This window comes from Giraffa tippelskirchi, chromosome 10, assembly GCF_054371585.1.
Source record: "Giraffa tippelskirchi isolate mGirTip1 chromosome 10, T2T-mGirTip1v1.2.pri, whole genome shotgun sequence".
Taxonomy (NCBI): domain Eukaryota; kingdom Metazoa; phylum Chordata; class Mammalia; order Artiodactyla; family Giraffidae; genus Giraffa; species Giraffa tippelskirchi.
This window is the reverse complement of record NC_137284.1, coordinates 53330234-53347929: the sequence shown is the minus strand read 5'-3', so window position 1 is coordinate 53347929 and position 17696 is coordinate 53330234. Positions and strand designations below refer to the sequence as shown.

Here is a 17696-nt window from a genome sequence, read left to right as displayed (position 1 = left end):
TATACATCAAAGAACCATAATCAGATAAATAAGAAAAACATTTAAAAATCCCTGATACTAAAAATGCAGATACTCTACCTACCAATATTTTTAAGCATTGATATACAAATGAGTTACATCTGTTGGTAAAATGTATTTCTACAAAGGAAATGTATCTTTCAATGATATTAAAAAATACAGGTAATGTTTACTTCTCAAAAATAATGAATAAGGACAGTGACACACAAAACACTTGGGAAGCAAAGAATTCAACCCAACATTACCATATTCAATCAAGATAATATTCATAATGTAGAGATACAAAGAAATTTCAAGCCTAAGTTTCAGGAAACTTCCTACCCAAATGCCTCAGAAACATACTGCAAATCACAAAAAGCTGAAAGAATGCTTCTAGTATAATGTAGAAACAACTGCTAAGTGACTCCCTAGCTCAAATTTTCTACAGAAATCCAATGTTACAGTGCTGTTATGTTGAATGGAAAGAGACATAGATAGTAAGAAATATGGCGAAATGCTTAAAGATTTTAAAAGATATAGCAAAAAATTAGGAGAAAAGATTCAATACCCAAATTATACTAAAAGATATATCTCAAAGGCAAAAACTAAAAGTTGGAGAAATAAAGCTTTTAAAAGAGCATAAAAATAGCAGGCAGACCAAGAATAAAAATTAAAACAATATATAAACTGCCTAAATTCACCTACTAAAAATTCCAAATTTCATTTCTTACATTGTATTGTTCTCAAAACATTAGAATATGAAAGTAATCTCCATGAGAACTGTTGTTCACTGGTCTATTTTCAGCACCTAGAACACTGCCTAGCATCTGATAGATGTTTTATGAGGATGCAAAAGAATGCTAACAAAACCTGCATCTGTCCAGCTGGTACAGGTAAACAGGCACTTTGATTCAGAGCATGTGGGAATTTTACACAGGGTGTCACTGTTTCAGAGGGCAATTTTTTTTTTTTTTTTTTTAGCAACACTCAGACAGGTGTAGCCCCGGGAGGAACCCGGGAGAGGGCAATTTATAATAGAGCACATGCCAGAAGCCTAAAAAATCCTTAATCCAAGAATTTTATTCAAGAAATGTATATAATTTTTAAAAGATCACTAAGGCATTTAATATATTTTTGTTTACAATAAACAAAAGGTGAACCAAATGATTTAAATGTCCTCCAACAGAGGGGTGACTAAATTTTAGGCCACCCATACCACAGGATCCCAGGCACTTACATAAGGGAAGAGGTCATAGATGTCAATGTGGAAGATGATGATGACTCATATACTTTAAAGAAAAAACAAACTACAAACAAGAACACAGAGCACAAACCTACTCCTGTATAAAACATCTGGAAGAAGCAACACAAATGTTTATAATGTGTTCCTCAAAATGGTAAGGTATCAGTGATTTTTATTTTCTTTTGTTCACCTTTATTTTGTAATGTTTCTACACAGAACATGTATTATTTAGAAAATGAAGCAGTCTACTTGAAAAACCTAAAAACATTTTTGAATGAGACAAACCCTAGAGGCTATAAGGTAGTGTCAAATATTAATTGTAAACATCACCTACCCCCTGGAAAAGCACATTCTTCCCCTTTCTCTTCTGTGAATGCCTCTGATATTAGATTACACTGATTTCTGAACATGTTTAGTCTTGGTAAAGGAAGGAAACCATAAGAGGTTACATGCCAGAACAAAGTAAAAACTGGCACTTTTACTCTAGCTCTGGTTGAGATCATTAAACAACAGTAAACAACACTCAGTTTCTAATGTAAACCACTACACTAGCCAACCCTAAGCATGATGTGATCCTCACAAGAAACTTTCTTCAATAAAACATGCATGTAAGTCAGATACATACTCATACACAAATCACATTTTTTTTTTAAGTTTCTGTTTGAGCTTACTATTCATCACAGAATACATCCTGAAAAGACCTCTTAGCAACAAAACAAAAGAAGTGCATTCCTATCTTGTATGTATAGGCTTAAATATCAGGAAACAACTGGAATGAAAATTGAGCTTATATTAATATAGTCTAAGTCAATCAATTGTAAAAGTTAACATATTGTTATTCTATTTTATTTTGAGGTACAGATTCAGAATATACATTTCACAAACAATTCATTAATTTCCTTGCTATAATAAAAAGTGGAAAGACAAGACTACAAAGATGCCATCCTAAGTGTCCCATTTATTTTCCACAACCAAAAGTCCTGTTCCAGTTTTCATAAAGTTCTAAATCTTCCGGAGATACACTAGGTCGCACAGTTCTGAAAGCATTTTCAAAGTCACTGTAAGCTATTGGGCGAACTTGATCAGGCGTTATGGTTGCAATGTCAGCAGCCTGCAAACTGCGAATAGGACCCAGAGACGCCTCCCGGCACAGCTGAGTCATGTCTGCCCCGGAGAACCCGTCAGAATGCTGCACCACCAGCTCGAGCTCCTCCTCACTGAGGCAGCACTGCTCCTTGGACATCAGATTAACTACTATCTGTTTCCTGGCTGAAGCTTCTGGGAGGGGAATATACAGCCTTTTCACCAGCCTTCTCCGGGCAGCCTCGTCAATTTCTTGTGGCCGGTTGGTTGCTCCTACCACTAGAATACGGTCTTCAGAAGATGTGGCTGCCCCATCTAACTGAACTAGAAATTCGGTTTTTATCCTTCTAGAAGATTCGTGCTCACCATCTCCGCGTTGAGATAACAGGGAATCAATTTCATCAATAAATATCACAGCTGGTTGCTGACATCTTGCTACAGCAAACAATGCACGGACCATTTTCTCCCCCTCACCCACCCACTTGGAAGTCAAGGAGGAAGCAGAGATACTGAAGAAAGTTGCCCCAGCCTGACTAGCAATGCACTTGCCAATCAGAGTCTTACCAGTGCCAGGAGGACCGAAGAGCAGAATGCCTTTAGGGGGTCCTCGTAGGCCAGTGAAGATGTCTGGCCGCAACATGGGCCACACAACTATCTCCTTTATTGTGGCCTTGGCAAATTCCACGCCTGCGATATCTTCCCAGTTTACTGGAGGTCCCTGATCCATAATCTCATTCATAATAAGCTCAATCATTCTGGGCTCCAAGTTCTTCAGACGCTCATCCATGGGGTGTGCTGGGTCTGCAGCACCTGCACCCTGAGGCTTATACTGCATCCCCCCACCCGGATCTCCTCCATCTTGCTTAGGTACAGGAGGAACAAACTTTCCAAATATCCCTCGGGATCTACCAGCCCCCAGAGACTTTTTTACTCCACCATATGAAGACCCTGATGCACGCTGGGGCTGGTGGTACTTTTTCTGCTGATCTAACCATAACTGTTCCTTTGCAGTTTTAAAAGCAGGCAGGCTGCTCTCCCCTCTTTGGCCATTATCTTCTGTTTTACTAAAAGCCTTATTCAGTATTGGGGTGGAAAGTGCATCGATGGTGCCAGCACCACAAAAAGCTTTTCTGTCCCGTGCATTTTCACAGAAAGGAGGAAAACAAGATTGATTAGATGAGAACACATTTAGTCCTATGTTGCCTTTTAGAAAGCTGTTATCTTCCTTTTTGACATTTCCAAATAATGGTTTGGCATGGAACTTTGCAAGGGCTGACTCACCAAAAGGTGCTGAGGCTACAGGACACATGTTAGTGGTGTTAATGACCAGAGGTGGCTGGGCACTCTGAGGGCACTTCAAAGAAGGACCACCCTCTGGAAACTCTTGAGTCCTGTCAGCACCATGGGCTGAGTTAGTCAACAGGTTGCTCTCCCCAGAACCACCACAAACACTAAATGTAGGAAGGTCAAAGACAGTGGCCTCTTTGTGGATGACTAGTGATGCATCAGCAGGCGCCAACAGAGAGTCTTTGGATTTCTTGCCAGCACGCATCATCTCCTGCACATTGCTCAGTTTGAACACATTATTTATTGACAATCCAGACTTCCATTTGTCACTGTCAGTTTGCTGAGATCTTGCAAGAGTTAATATGCTTTCTGCATAGTTATTCAAGCCAGTTTCAACATTGTCAGAATCAATAACTGCAGAATATTTCTCTGCGTATTTTCTGAACAGTGTAGTAGCACAGACCTGGGAGATATCAGAGTTTGCCCATGCATACTGAATGCGGAGTATCTGCGCTCGGTAGGCATCTGCCTTCTGTCCTGGTGTACACGTTCCAGATGTAAGTGCAAAGTAATTCTTCTGCCAGTCACTCAGGTGTATAGACCTGGAGCTGGAGGCCTCCATTTTAGGGGCTCTATAACAAATAACAAAGATGAAAAAAATTCAGTTTAGAAGGAAACAAAGACACAACACTTTAAACATACTTTTAAAATCTTTGCCCATCTTAAGGAAAGCACACTGGACTTTTTATTTATAAAGTAAATTTATAAGGAAAGGCTGTTTATAGTGGAAACATCTATTTAACCATAGCTTTCAACTACTCAAGATATAAAAGACTAAAGAGTTAATAATGCTCTGTTACGGGTTAAACTGTTTTAGTTATATAACAATTTTCCCTGTGAATAGGAAAAACATTCACAAGGTTTAGAGGGTGGTGTTAGTGACCAGAGGTGGCTGGATATTCTGAGGGCACTTCAAAGGACTGCCCTCTGGAAAGTCTTGGGTCCTGTCTGGGCCATGGGCCTAGTTAGCTAATAGGCCACTCTCCCCAGAACCACCACAAACACTAAATACAGGAAGATCAAAGACAGTGGCGGCAACATGGAAAACAATGGAACTAGAGACAAGCAAAGCAAAACAAACCAAGTCAAGCAGAGGGGTGTAAATCTGGTCTCTAAGGACAATCAGAGGAACAATGTCATGCTGGCTTCTTCCTATTGCTGGGCCTTCAGTTTTATCTGTAAAATGAGAGAAATCATTGTGAGAATCAAGTCAAATAATGAATATGAAAATACCTGAAAATTACTATTAGCCTCTTTACTGTACAAATGCAGACACTGAGGCTGAGAGTTCAGAAACTTAAGTTGGCATCTCACAGCCAGTGAGCAATGGTGCCAGAATTCACACATGAGCAGTTTCACTGCAGGTCATGTGCACTTTACCATGGACAAAATGCCCCTTCACAGTGCCACCAAAGGTCACAGATAACAAACACGAACAATTATCACATACTAAATGTTTCCAAGGATTTGGAACAGGCAGATGAGCACTTAAAACAGGATGCCCCAGAATCTCTCACAATTTCCCAGTTTCACAGGATGCTTTAAAAAACGAAGCTGTTGTGATGAAATATGAGAACGAGTGGGTAGTAAAGTGCTTTATTTTAGATCTTTTTCCCCTCATGTTAGTCTTATAAGCCTCCTTACATTAAGTTAAAATTATTTTCACAGAATTGTAGATGAATGTGTAGATGAATGTTGGTGGATGTGTAGAATTTACCTGACAATCCACAAGAAAAATGTGTAAGAAAATGTTGAAGCTTCCTAAGGGTACTGCTGGTAAAGTAAAAACCAAGAACTTATGTATTTTAAATTTTATCTTCGAAATCACCTGTAAATATAGCTTAATAATCAGCAGGTTCTTTTGGTGCAAGAGCCATGCTTAATACAGCTTTCTCCCATGAACCCTACAAAGAATCAGTCATATTGTAAGTAGGCGTTCACAAACCTCTGTAATATTTTTGAAAAAAATAAACACTCAGAGAGATCCTAATTTGCTTAGAGCTATAAAGTCAAAACTAGAACTGACATCTCCTGACAATTTATCCCTCTTTCCACTATTCCATTTTACCCTATTTTAATCCCTTTAATCAATACCTGAAATGAGAAATTGCAAGAGAAGTGACCTAGAAGTCACTTACAACCAACTTTCTTGTTACCATGAATATCCTATTCGTCTCCCACAGCGTCATCCCATCTTGACATCTGCAACCCTGGGATTCTTCCAAAGGCTCAGCGTTCTAATCATTATCCCCCCAACACCCTGCTCTTTCCTTTCCACCCTCTCCGATTTCTTCAATATTCACCTCTCAAGTCTTCCTTTTTCCTTTCAACGCAATCATTCACCCAAACACTACGGACACACAAACCAAAGACGGCTTGGCCAGCGCCCCTCAGCAGCACAGCCTCGCCCCAAGCACCACTTCCTAAATCTCTACAACGGTTACTCGGCAGTGATGTAGGAGCTGCAGTCCCATCTTCCGGGGTTTTCCCTGCCTGTTGTAGGATGTGGGGCTGGTCCAGACAGTAGGTGCTTCCCACTACAGCGACCCACCCCCTGCACCCGGAGGCGCGTCCCCGGGTACAGTGGTTACCGCGCTGACCCTGCGGCGCTGACAGGGAGGGACCGCCCACTGCTCGCTGGCCCTGACCTCGGGTGCAGGCCCTCCCTTCTGGCCCCAGGCCTCGCCCCGCCTCCCCCGGCGGAGCCTCCGGAGAGCGCCGCCCGCCCGGCCCCCGGGACACCACCTCCCAGAGGCCGGCTCCGGACACGCCGCTGCAGGAGCCTTACCAGCCACGAGACCACACTCCCGGGTCGGGCTGCCCGCACATGAAGCCACTCGCCCTTCGGCCTTCCTGGCCCCGAGCCCCACCCCGGCCTTAGCCTCCCAAGGATCTCGGCCACCACCCGGCGGCTTCCGAAAAACGGGCGGACCGTGTGCGCCTGCGCACTGCGGCCGGTTCCGCCCCGCCGTGCGTGCGTGCTCGCCGGCGTGCGTGCGTCTGTGAGACCTCGAGAGCGCCGGCGGGGAAGCCCTGTAGGCTTCTGGGGGAGGGGTCTGAGCTCCCCGCCCCGCCCCCGCGTCTCGGTTACGGAGCTCTGACCGGCTCCCCCAGTGAGTTGGCTTGGTTGTTTCCCTTGGGAACGGGCCTCCCTCTCACACATTTTTAGACTCAATATGGGAGTTAGAATCCGCATCTCAGATCCCCCCGTCACTCAGCCAGCTTTTCTTCCCTGAGCCCTGGAGGACATGCTCCTGGAAGGCTGGAAAGCATGCCCTTCTTCCCAGGGACTGTCCTGGCGCAGGACAAGGAACGGAATACCCCTCACAGCCACCTCTGGGTATTAGGTTGGTGCACAAGTAATCATGGTTTCAGACCTTGAATTTTAAATCATTATAACTAGGTTCAAACATATCTTGATTAATCAAAATAGGAACCATTACAATCAACACGTTCTTGCCAACCAGAAATAAGTTTGTTTATTCCCGTAGCAGAAAAATCTGTAGTTCGGGATTCAACAGACTCTTGGAAAGCATTTTCTGTGTCCTGCTTCTTGTGGAAGCATTTCCCCTGCAAAAAGTTGAGATGCTTGAAAAAGTGGTATTTGGTCGGGGAGAGGTCAGGTGAATATGGTGGATGAGGCAAAACTTCATAGCCCAACTTGTTTAACCTTTGAATTGTTGGTTGCGGTAGGGCATTGTTGTGGAGAATTGGGGCCTTTCTGTTGACCAATGCTGGCTGCAACCATTGCAGTTTTGGGTGCATCTCATTGATTCGCTGAGCATACTTCTCAGAGATGTGATGATTTCACTGGGATTCAGAAAGCTGTAGTGGATCAGATGGGCAGCAGACCACCAAACAGTGACCATGACCCCTTTTTTGGTTCAAGTTTGGCTTTTGGAAGTGCTATGGAGCTTTTTCTAGGTCCAACCACTGAACTGGTTGTCATAGAAAATCCAGTTTTCTTCGCACATCACAATCTGATTGAGAAATGGTCCGTTGTTGTTGAATAGAATAAGAGAAGATGACATTTCAAAACGACGTTGTTTTTTTTTTTTTTTTTTTTTGCAGTCAGCTCATGAGGTACCCACTTACCAAACTTTTTACCTTTCCAACTTGCTTCAAATGCCAAATGACCGTAGAATTGGCGACGTTGAGTTCTTGGGCACCTCCTCATATAGTTGTAAGAGGATCAGCTTTGATGATGCTCTCAGTTTGTCATTGTCAGCCTCTGATCAGCTTTTATGATGGCTCTCAATTCGTCATTGTCAACTTCTGATGTCATGCCACTACGTTCCTCATCTTCAAGGCTCTTGTCTCCTTTGCAAAACTTCTTGAACCACCACTGCATTGTATGTTTGTTAGCAGTTCCTGGACCAAATGCGTTGTCGAAGTTGCAAGTTGTCTCTGTGGCTTTATGACCCATTTTGAACTCAAGAAAATCACTCGAATTTGTTTTTTGTCTAGCATTATTTCGATAGTCTAAAATACATATAAAGTAAACAGCAAGTAATAATTCATTAGCAAAAAACATGAAGCAAGAAATGAGCATTAAAATGATGTATAACATAACCACATTTAAGAATATATTTCAGTATCAAACGGCAAAGTTCAATGAAGCAAAAACCACACTTTTGCACCAACTTAACGGTTCACGTCACGAGTCACCTAGGAAGTGTGGAGTCTGATGGCATGACCTGAGGGGGTCACAAAGGACCATCTTCCCACCTTCTCATCCTGCCATCATCCTACCCTCAATGTCCCAAAGGCACGCCTACAACCCAAGGAACCTGCTCACATATTCCAGTTTAAAGCAAGAAGGGGCCAGACTGGGGAAGAACCTGCCCTCCTGAGTACTTCTCTCTGAGAGAAAAGAGGAGAAACTCCTTGGAAAGCCACAGTGCCTCCTACTCTCCTGCCTCCCTGGTCCTGTGGGTACTGCTTCCCCAGAAAGTGAGCGCCTGGCACCAGGGATGGAGAAAATGACTGTCCAGTTCTCAGAGCAACTAACAGCACATGACACTGAAATGCAAAACCTAGAGAAGTGTGAGATGGAACACTTCTTTTAGGACCTTTCTTTAAAAATTTTTAAAAGTGGGCATAAAATAAAAGGGAACGCTTGGACAATACCTTTTAAAAATAAACAAGGGAAAAGGGTAGCTCACAATTCAGCTCTTGGATTAAATAGTAACAAAGGACTTTTTATCCCAATTCTTCATAATATATTAAATAATTTACTAATTATTTTAATTACCCAGAATAAAATGAAAATGAAAAACATTATCTCAAGACCAGCTTACTAGCTTTGTTTACTAGCTATTTTTCTACTTGTATATTTAGAAATCATATCAATACTACATATTTGGGTAATAGCAATTTTCAGTGATTTTCATCACCAAAGTTTTAGTGATAGCATTTTGGAGAATTTGTATTATATAAACCACCATCTTAGCCTCCTAAGAGTATTGTTCATGTGCGTGAGTGTGTGCTAAGTCACTTCAGTCATATCTGATCTTTGCGACCCTATGGATTGTAGCCTGCCAGGCTCCTCTGTCCATGGTATTTCCCAGGCAAGAATACTGGAGTGGATTGCCATGCCCTCCTCCAGGGGATCTTCCAGGCCCAGGATTGAACTTGCATCTCCTGTGTCTCCTGCACTGGCAGGTGAGTTCTTTACCACTAGTGCCACCTGGGAAGCCCATTGTTCACATATTAAAATTTCTCCAATGACACTAGGATTGCCACTTTGCACATTTGACAGAAAAGCATTTCCCAATCCAGCAGTTTTTTCTTCCTACATAGTTGGCAAAAATCTAGCTCAATTCCATGCCCTGTCTGAATTTCAACCTCACCCTCATCTATAAAATAAGAATAAGCATCTAACCCAAGATGTTATTGTAAGAGTTATGGTTAATATGAGCTCTAATACTTAAATTGTCAAAGCAGAAGCTGACACGTTGCAGACATTAAGCAGCTGTGATGCTGTATTATACTTAATGCTGCTACTAGTGTTATTAATGATATTTGTGGGATTCAAGCCCTAATCTATAGCAAGACCTTTTCTGTTACAAATGGGATATTTTAGAATGCTGTCCTAATACTTTAGCATAATTTGTAAGAGTGTAGTGGTTGAGCTAGGCAGGTCTTCCACTTTCCTTCTGAGACCATACACTGTTTTTTGTTGTTGTTGTTGTTTCTGCTTAGTAAAAATATTTAAACCTGCAAGGGAAGAAGTTTTCACATACAGCAAACAGAATGCAAGTTCTTGGTGTGAGGGATTCTGGGAGCTGGCCTCTCATTTCCATATTCATGAATATTATAAACATGGTCTCCAACAAATGCCAATGCACACTTCAGTAATCTCATTTGTTTTTAAGCAGAGGGAGAATATGGCCTCAAATAATGTGCATCTTTGTCTGCCAGGAGCGTCACTTTAATTTTAAAAGTGGTGTGTTTGTAGGTCCAGGGAAATGGATGAGGTCGAGGGGATGTGGAAGCAGATGGAACAAGAGTCAATTCCTTCTGGGTGGGATTCCTGATTGTGGCTGGACTCTGACCAATTTCCCACCTTTCACCTCCTTAACTCGGCATTAAGGAAGAAGGCAGAGTGAAAATCGAGGATGGAGGGGATGGGTTCCTGCCTCCATCAGAGAAGTAAAGGGTGTGTGGACCTGGAGTTAATGAGATGTGCAATTTCAGTAACAGGTTTTCCCTAGCTGCACTGGATGAACCGTTAAGGCTCCCTGGCATCAGCAACATGAATGGAGCTGGTGAGTGGGGAGATGGGCCTCCTCTGAAATGAGTGGACAGAGCAGGAAAGGAATGATCCACTTCTATTGTTTTCCTCCTGAATCTACTGCCAACACGAGTCCATACCTCTGGCGCTTCCAGTTTAATACCGTATGTTGTGAGTTGAATTGTATCCCCCCCCAAAAAAAAACATACACCAGTATCTGTGAATGTCACCTCATTTGGAAATAAGGTCTTTGCAGATGTCATTGAGTTAACCTGAGGTCATACAGGATTGAGATGGACCCTAATCCAGTGTAACTGGTGCTTTTATAGAGAAGAAGAAAAGAGACGGAGAGAGAAGACAACCACCTGAAGATGAGGCAAAAGTAGGAGTTATGCAGCCACAAGCCAGAGAACACCTGGGGCTGCCAGAGGCTGGAACAGACAAGGAAGGATCCTCCCTGGAGGCTTTGGAAGGAGTGTGGCCTGGCTGGCCTCTCCATTTCTAGATCCTGGCCTCCAGAACTCTGAGAGAGTAAATTTATTTTCTTTTAAGCAGCCCTAGGAAGCTAACACATGGAATTCTTATGTCAGAGGGGCTGGGGCTAGGTGGTGGAGTCAGAGTTCTAATCCTGACTCCACTACTCATTATCTACCTCCAAGGACTGTTGGGGGATAAATGGAGCTGACCTCTGAAGGGCATTGAGGCCAGAGCCTGACCCCCAGGAAACAATGCCCAAGTGCTAGGCGTTGTTATGGCCAGGCAAGTCCTTTGCTGGACATGGGTTGCACAGCTTAGGGCTTCTCACTGAAAAATAACCCATGCTGTTTGTGGTGTTTCTAATTTGTAATTTAGCCAGATTCTCTTATTTTCATAGACTGTTGGAATCTCAGATACAGAAGAGAGATTAAAGGTCATGTACTGTAATTTTCACCCACTCCACTGCTCTTGCCTGGAGAATCCCAGGGATGGGGGAGCCTGGTGGGCTGCCACCTATGGGGTCGCACAGGGTTGGACACGACTGAAGCGACTTAGCAGCAGCAGCAGCAACAACTGTAGTTTTCAGTCTCTTAGAGGTGTTTCCCCCACCATTTCTCAACTGTTGATTTTCCTGTCTCCAGCCAGCACCCACCGAGGTGGAGAATTTACTGCCCTGTGAGAAATCACATTCTATTTGCTGATAAGTCAACTTTTCACTTTGAAAATAACTCCTGTGTCACTTGCTCTTTGAGGCACAAGGACTCTTCATGTCAGAGTGAGGGTAACATTTGAAGACAGTTACCAAGTAAGGCCTCTCTGTGTCCTTCCCAATAAAATATTCTTCCCTTTTAACACTCCTCATGTGACTTGGCTCCTCTCTAATGCCTGGGGATGTCGCTGAAACTTGTCCTCTCTTCACCCGTGCTGAATAGAAATGCAGAGACAGAATTTTGGGTGAAGCAGAAAAGAATAGCTGTATTGTTTGGCCAGGCAAAGGGGGCCACAGGAGGCTAATGCTCTCAAAACTATGTGTCCTGCCCTGGACTGGGTAGTGAGGAGTCATATAGTGTTCAAGGACAGGACATGATCAACTTGTGGACTTTCTTCTGGTGGGTTGGTGGTGAGGTAATTAGGAGTCGGCGTCGTCAACCTTCTGGTTCCCTCTGGTCCAGGTTCCATGTGCTTGTGAGCAGAATACAGTTAACTTCCCTCACTTGGTGGGGGTCTCAGCCTCTGCAAAACAGCTCAAAGGTCATGGCTCAGAGTATTAGCTATAGTCCTTGAGGAGGAACTGAAGCCCTTGACTTTGTTTATTGGCTAACCTATTATCATTTTGTCTTGCTTGACTGTTTTCCTTTCTGTATTTTCTCACTTCTCTGAATAAATTTATTCTTAGACTAAAGCTTTTCTACAGACAAAAGGCAGGTGGAAGACATGTGTGGGGGTCAGTTCTGGGAAGGCCTCATAGGGCCCTGCTCGGTTACAGAGATAGCACAATCTCTTACCAATGGCAGCGTCTGGATTTGACTTCCACATTCTGGACATTTTTGGAGTCTTCTGTATATGGGATGTACATGTATAGTCTTCTGTGTATGTCGTGGGGTCTTCTCTATATGAACCCATTATTCTTTCCTTCCTCCTTTCTTCTTTCCTCAACCATCCATTTTGCATCTCTACCTGTGGAATCACACTCAACTTTCTCCAAAATGATAGTTCCAAATTTATCCAATTCATACAAGCAACTTACTCTCACAGTACTTTCTTATTTTGTCTACTATTTATGACAAGTGTAGGTGATGGCAGGTGACACAGGAATACTGAAGAAATAAGTATCGATATCAAATGCAGTTTAAAAAAAAGCAAAACATGTTCGTATATATTTGGAGATTTCCATGATTGAGAAAAGCAATGAAACAATCCTTAGATCAGAAAGCCATTAGGCAAGCTCCATTCCTTTCCTCAAATACAGGCCTTCTGAATAAAAGACCAGCAATATTTGTTGCTAACCTGGACTCTCAGGTTAAGGAGCATAGGTGTGAAGTCAATGGATGGTTGAAACCTGCTTCCTCTGGGGTCTTCCTCCTTCTGTTTCCCTTGGGATAATCAGCCCACCTCTTCTTTGTTTTCAATTTATTATTTTTTAATTTAATTTTTATTTTCTATTGAAGCAACTCACTCCAGTATTCATGCTTAGAAAATTCCATGGACAGAGCAGCCTGACAGGCTACTGTCCAAAGGGTCGCAAAGAGTCAGAGGCAACAGCACGAGCACAGAGATAGTTGATTTACAATGTTGTGTTAGTTTCAGATATACAACAAAGTGAATCTGATATATATATATTCTTTTCCAGGTTCTTTTCCCATATAGATTATTACAGTTCCCTGTGCTATAAAATGGGCTTCCCAGATGTCACAGTAGTAAAGAATCTGCCTGTAATGCGGGAGACCTGGGTTTGATCCCCGGGTTGGGAAGATCCCCTGGAGAAACGAATGGCTTCCCACTCTAGTGTTCTTGCCTGGAGAATTCCATGGACAGGGCAGCCTGGTGGGCTACTGTCCATGGGGTCCCAGAGTCAGACGCAAATGAGCTACTGAGCACGCACACACATGCTGTAAAATAGGCCTTATGTTTATCTATTTTATACATGGTAGTGTGTATATTTTAATCCCAAACTCCCTATTTATCCCTCTCCCTTCCTTTCCCATTTGTTAACCATAAGTTTGTTTTCTGTGTCTGAATCTGTTTCTGTTTTGTAAGTAAGTTCACCTGTATCATCTTTTTGAATTCCACATGTAGGTGATATCATATGATACTTGTCTTTCTCTTTCTGACTTACTTCACTTAGTATGATCACTTTTAGGTCCATTTATGTTGTTGCAAATATCATTATTTCATTCTTTTATAGAGCTGAGTAATATTCCTGCTTATTTTTTTAAAATCTTGGCTTTTCTACAAATTCCTCCTGTGTCAGGCATGGAGTCAGCAGGAATGAGATTCTCTGTTGTCAGGAAATTTGGCTGCTTTCTGCATTTTAGGGAGGAGATGTATGACTCCAAAAGGTATCTTAGGTCTGATATAATAAGAGTTATATATTAGGTCTACGTCCCTGGCTCCTGACACAGAGCTCCTAAATCCTCTGGATTCTGTGGGTAATCTCTTTTGTTCTAGGGAGGCTACTCTTGGCAGGTCCACAGACAGAGTAAAGATGGAGGTGGTCACCATAGTGAGAAGGTGGGAACATTCAGCACCATCCCATCCCTACCTCCAATGGGGGAGGGGGACCAGAGACTTGGGTTCATCACAATGGCCAGTGATTTAATCAACCAGTGATGTACTGTATCTCCATGAAAACTCCTAATCAATAGGGTTTGGAGCACTTTCAGATTGGTGATGGCATCACTGACTCAATGGACATGAGTTTGAGCAAGCTCTGGGAGTTGGAAATGGACAGGGAAGCCTGGCATGCTGCAGTCCATGGGGTCGCAAGGAGTCGGACACAACTGAGCAGCTGAACTGACTGACTGAGCACATCAGGCTGCTTGGAGAGCCATGCCCTCAAGGGAGTGGGGGTGGGGGATGGAAGTCCCCCCCAACCCCCTCCCCCTGTCCCACCCTATGTCTCTCTTCTATCCGGTTGTTCCTGAGTTGTATCCTTCATGTTAAACTTGTAGATGCAAATAAAGTAACTTCCTGAGTTCTGTAAACTGTTCTGGCCAACAGTGGATCTTGACATGGGAGTGATGGGAACCCCCAATATATAGCAGGTCAGGCAGGAGGACAGGAGGCCCAGGCTGGTAGTGAGGTGAGGGTATTAGAGGGACTGAGCCCTTAACATGTGGGGTTGGATGCTAACTCCAGGCAGGTGCTGTCAGATAAGCAGGAAACTGCTGTTGGAAAACACTCCATGTTTTTGGTGCCAGGAGGGAAAACCCTTTCATTTGTGGTCAGAAGTATCATAAGAAAAAACAGATTTCTTGGCATCAAGATGTTAGGTATGTCCAGATGGATCTGGGATTTTCCCAGCGCTGATTGGAGGTGCCTGTTATCAGGAGATGCTAGCCGGTTCCAGGGCCAGCGGTGGTCTGTGTGCTGCATCATGACACTGGATTGGTTATGAAGATGCTGCACAGATGGGTTAGGCTGCACAGTTCAGACCTTCAGAAACTGCCCCACATTGGGCTGTTTGGGGATTGTCTGGTTAGGGTCAGGGTCAAAGACTACCCTGGGAGGCGAAGATGGGCTTTTCCCAGAAGGGAATGAAAGCTCCTCACTGCCAGTTATCCTGAGAAATGGCTTATCTGGGGAAGAGACAGCACACTTGGAATTGAATGGCTAAGAGTGTGAATTCCAGGCTGCTGTGTCCCAGGCCTCATGCAGAAAAGTCACTAGACCTCTTTCTCATCTGTAAAATGAGAATAATAGTTGATAACTTTAAAATAAGTATTAAATAAGTTAATATTAAAATATTTACAACATAGAGAACATGTCATGAGGATGTGTGTTAAATAAACTGGGAGGAAGTATGTCCTTCTATTCCTAGGCTGGGTAATTTGGGGTTTGATCACTGCTCTATGGAGATGCCTAGAGAGCCCGGGGGGAGGGGGAAGGTGAACTGCCACAAGTTAGCTAGAAATGAGCCAGAAGTGGGCAAGCTGCAGTCTCTCCTGGGTCTACATTCCAGCTGAGGTCTGAGATTCCCTGACACAAAGATCCAGCTCGGTCAGTGGGGAGCTCTTCATTCACTCCACCAGCTTCTTGCTCCCTGTCTGTCCATGTCACCTGGCAGCATCCTGCTGTCACCTGCTGCCCTGTCTCCTGCCTCAAACACAAATCTGAGTCGTCTTTCCAAAGTGCATTTGTGAATCGGCTGGGTGAAGCCACTCCCAAAGGCTGAGGGCTGCGGCTGCGTTGGTAACTCTGAGGCCCCACGTAGGGGGCCCTGCAGCAATCTTAACTCAAGAGCACACTCAGGGGCAGACAACCTCACTGTACAAGGCAGGCACCTCAGCCTCCACACTGTGATCTAAGCTCTCAGATCACCACCCTCCGCAGTGCCTAAAGTGGTGGCAGCAGTGGGTCCCAGTGGCCCATCCCACATCCCCACGCTGTGATGGAGGCCAGGTCTGTCCACTGATGGGCAGAGAACAAATGACCTGACCAAATGAGATAGGGACCACATGGCCTCTGATGTATTTCCAGATTTCAAAAAAACAGATAATTCAATTACATGCACGTAGATCACAGAGATCTTTGAAATTCAAATAGCCCTAATAATAATTCAAGGTCCCATTCTGAGAGTGTTTCTGACAATTCTGTAGTCTCCAAAGAATAAAAACTAGTCTTGGGATTAAAATATACGTTTCTAAGAATAAAAATATTTTCAAATAAAGATCAGTTATTTGGACAAAAACTGCATCTTCCTGATACTTATGTGTAAAGAGAATCTTCAGGTGTTTATTAGTCATGATACCACAGGGCAGGTGGACTAATCAGATGAGGAGACCAAGGCCCAAGAAATCTTTCTCACCACACCAGCAGAATTTGGTCTCTGGTTGTGTCTTGGTTCTAAATTTACTGATATTTCTTTAGAAGTTGAAGTCATTTCCAAATAAAACTCATGTTGCTATTACGTCTAGAACAGTGACTGACATATACTGCATGCATATGTGCTAAGTCGCTTTAGTCATGTCCAACTCTCAGACCCTGTGGACCATAGCCTGTCAGGCTCCTCTGTCCAGGGGATTCTCCAGGCAAGAATACTGGAGTGGGTTGCCATGCCCTCCTCCAGGGGATCTTTCCGACCCACGGGATCAAACCTGTGACTCGTGCATCTCCTGCATTGGCAAGCAGGTTCTTTACCACCAACACTACCAGGGAAGCCCATCAGACATATACTAGGCACTCCCTAAATGCTTGTTGACTAAGTGAATGTCATTTAAAAATATCCAGGAACATCATATCTTTAGCTGTTTTGAAAGGATAAGTCCACGTTATAACAATCGATTTTCTATGGTATAGAACAGGATGCTCACCAGACACAATATGCATAACACTTCACATTGTTTATTAAGCATTAAGCCACATGACAGAACAATTTAAATACCACAGGTATAAATCCCATAATCATAGATCGCCATGGACGATATTTCAATAAGGCTTTACCCCACTGACAACTTCAAAGGCATAGAAACATAACAGCAGTCACAGCCAAATAATGAATAAAAGCTATATTCACTGAGGTTAACTTGTAGCAAATAATATTTCTTCATTGATGAGTGGCTGAAAAGGTGCAGTCCTGGGATTCTTTCTGGATAACTCTGGGGAAAGACTGAAGGCGGGAGGAAAAGGGGATGACAGGATGAGATGGTTGGATGGCATCACTGGCTTGATGGGCATGAGTTTGAGTAAACTCCAGCAGTTGGCGATGGACAGTGAAGCCTGGCGTGCTGCAGTCCATGGGGTCACAAAGAGTCGGATATGACTGAGCCACTGAACTGAACTGGAGAAGAAGCATGTGCCTCATACAGGCTGGGTTCCAAGGAGCTGGGCTGATACACAGTTTCCTCTCATCCTAGTCTTCAGATAATTTCAATTTTTGATCTCTACAGGGGAAAAAAAGAACAGGAACACGTGGCTATATTTTAAAAATGTGAAAGTCAGAATTTTGTATACTCCTCCTTGGAAAACAGAGAAGGAATATACTTTCTCCATCTGTGAAATAGAAAAGAGTTTGAACTGGAAGAAATGAGCTTTTATTGCCAATCTGGCTTCTCTATGATTGTTGTTGTTTTGTTGCAAAGTTATGTTTGACTC

At 43.3% G+C, this 17696-nt stretch overlaps 2 protein-coding genes across 4 annotated transcripts in view; both read right to left on the bottom strand.

Annotated features, from left to right (window-relative positions):
- Positions 1–2070: 2070 nt before the first annotated feature.
- On the bottom strand, positions 2071–6620 carry FIGNL1 (fidgetin like 1). Of its 2 annotated transcripts, XM_081534593.1 has the most exons (4): positions 6459–6620; positions 5499–5574; positions 4752–4846; positions 2071–4242 (listed from the first exon to the last, which is right to left on the bottom strand). In XM_081534593.1, exon 4 carries the CDS (start codon positions 4230–4232, stop codon positions 2199–2201), a length of 2034 nt encoding a protein of 677 aa, XP_081390719.1. In that variant the 5' UTR covers positions 4233–4242; positions 4752–4846; positions 5499–5574; positions 6459–6620; the 3' UTR covers positions 2071–2198. The 2 variants fall into 2 exon arrangements, with proteins under 2 accessions (XP_081390719.1, XP_081390718.1); XM_081534592.1 differs by lacking the exon at positions 5499–5574.
- Positions 2071–17696, bottom strand: part of DDC (dopa decarboxylase) — a 109243-nt gene continuing 93617 nt past the window's right edge. Inside the window, exons 14-15 of one of the 2 annotated variants that reach the window (XM_081534594.1) lie at positions 4752–4846; positions 2071–4242 (exon numbers count right to left, since the gene is read on the bottom strand). In XM_081534594.1, the coding sequence (XP_081390720.1) occupies positions 4234–4242; positions 4752–4846 (104 nt within the window). In that variant the 3' untranslated portion in view covers positions 2071–4233. Of the gene's footprint in view, positions 4243–4751; positions 4847–16926; positions 17486–17696 lie in introns of those variants that run through there. The other variant, XR_014066873.1, reaches the window with a different exon arrangement.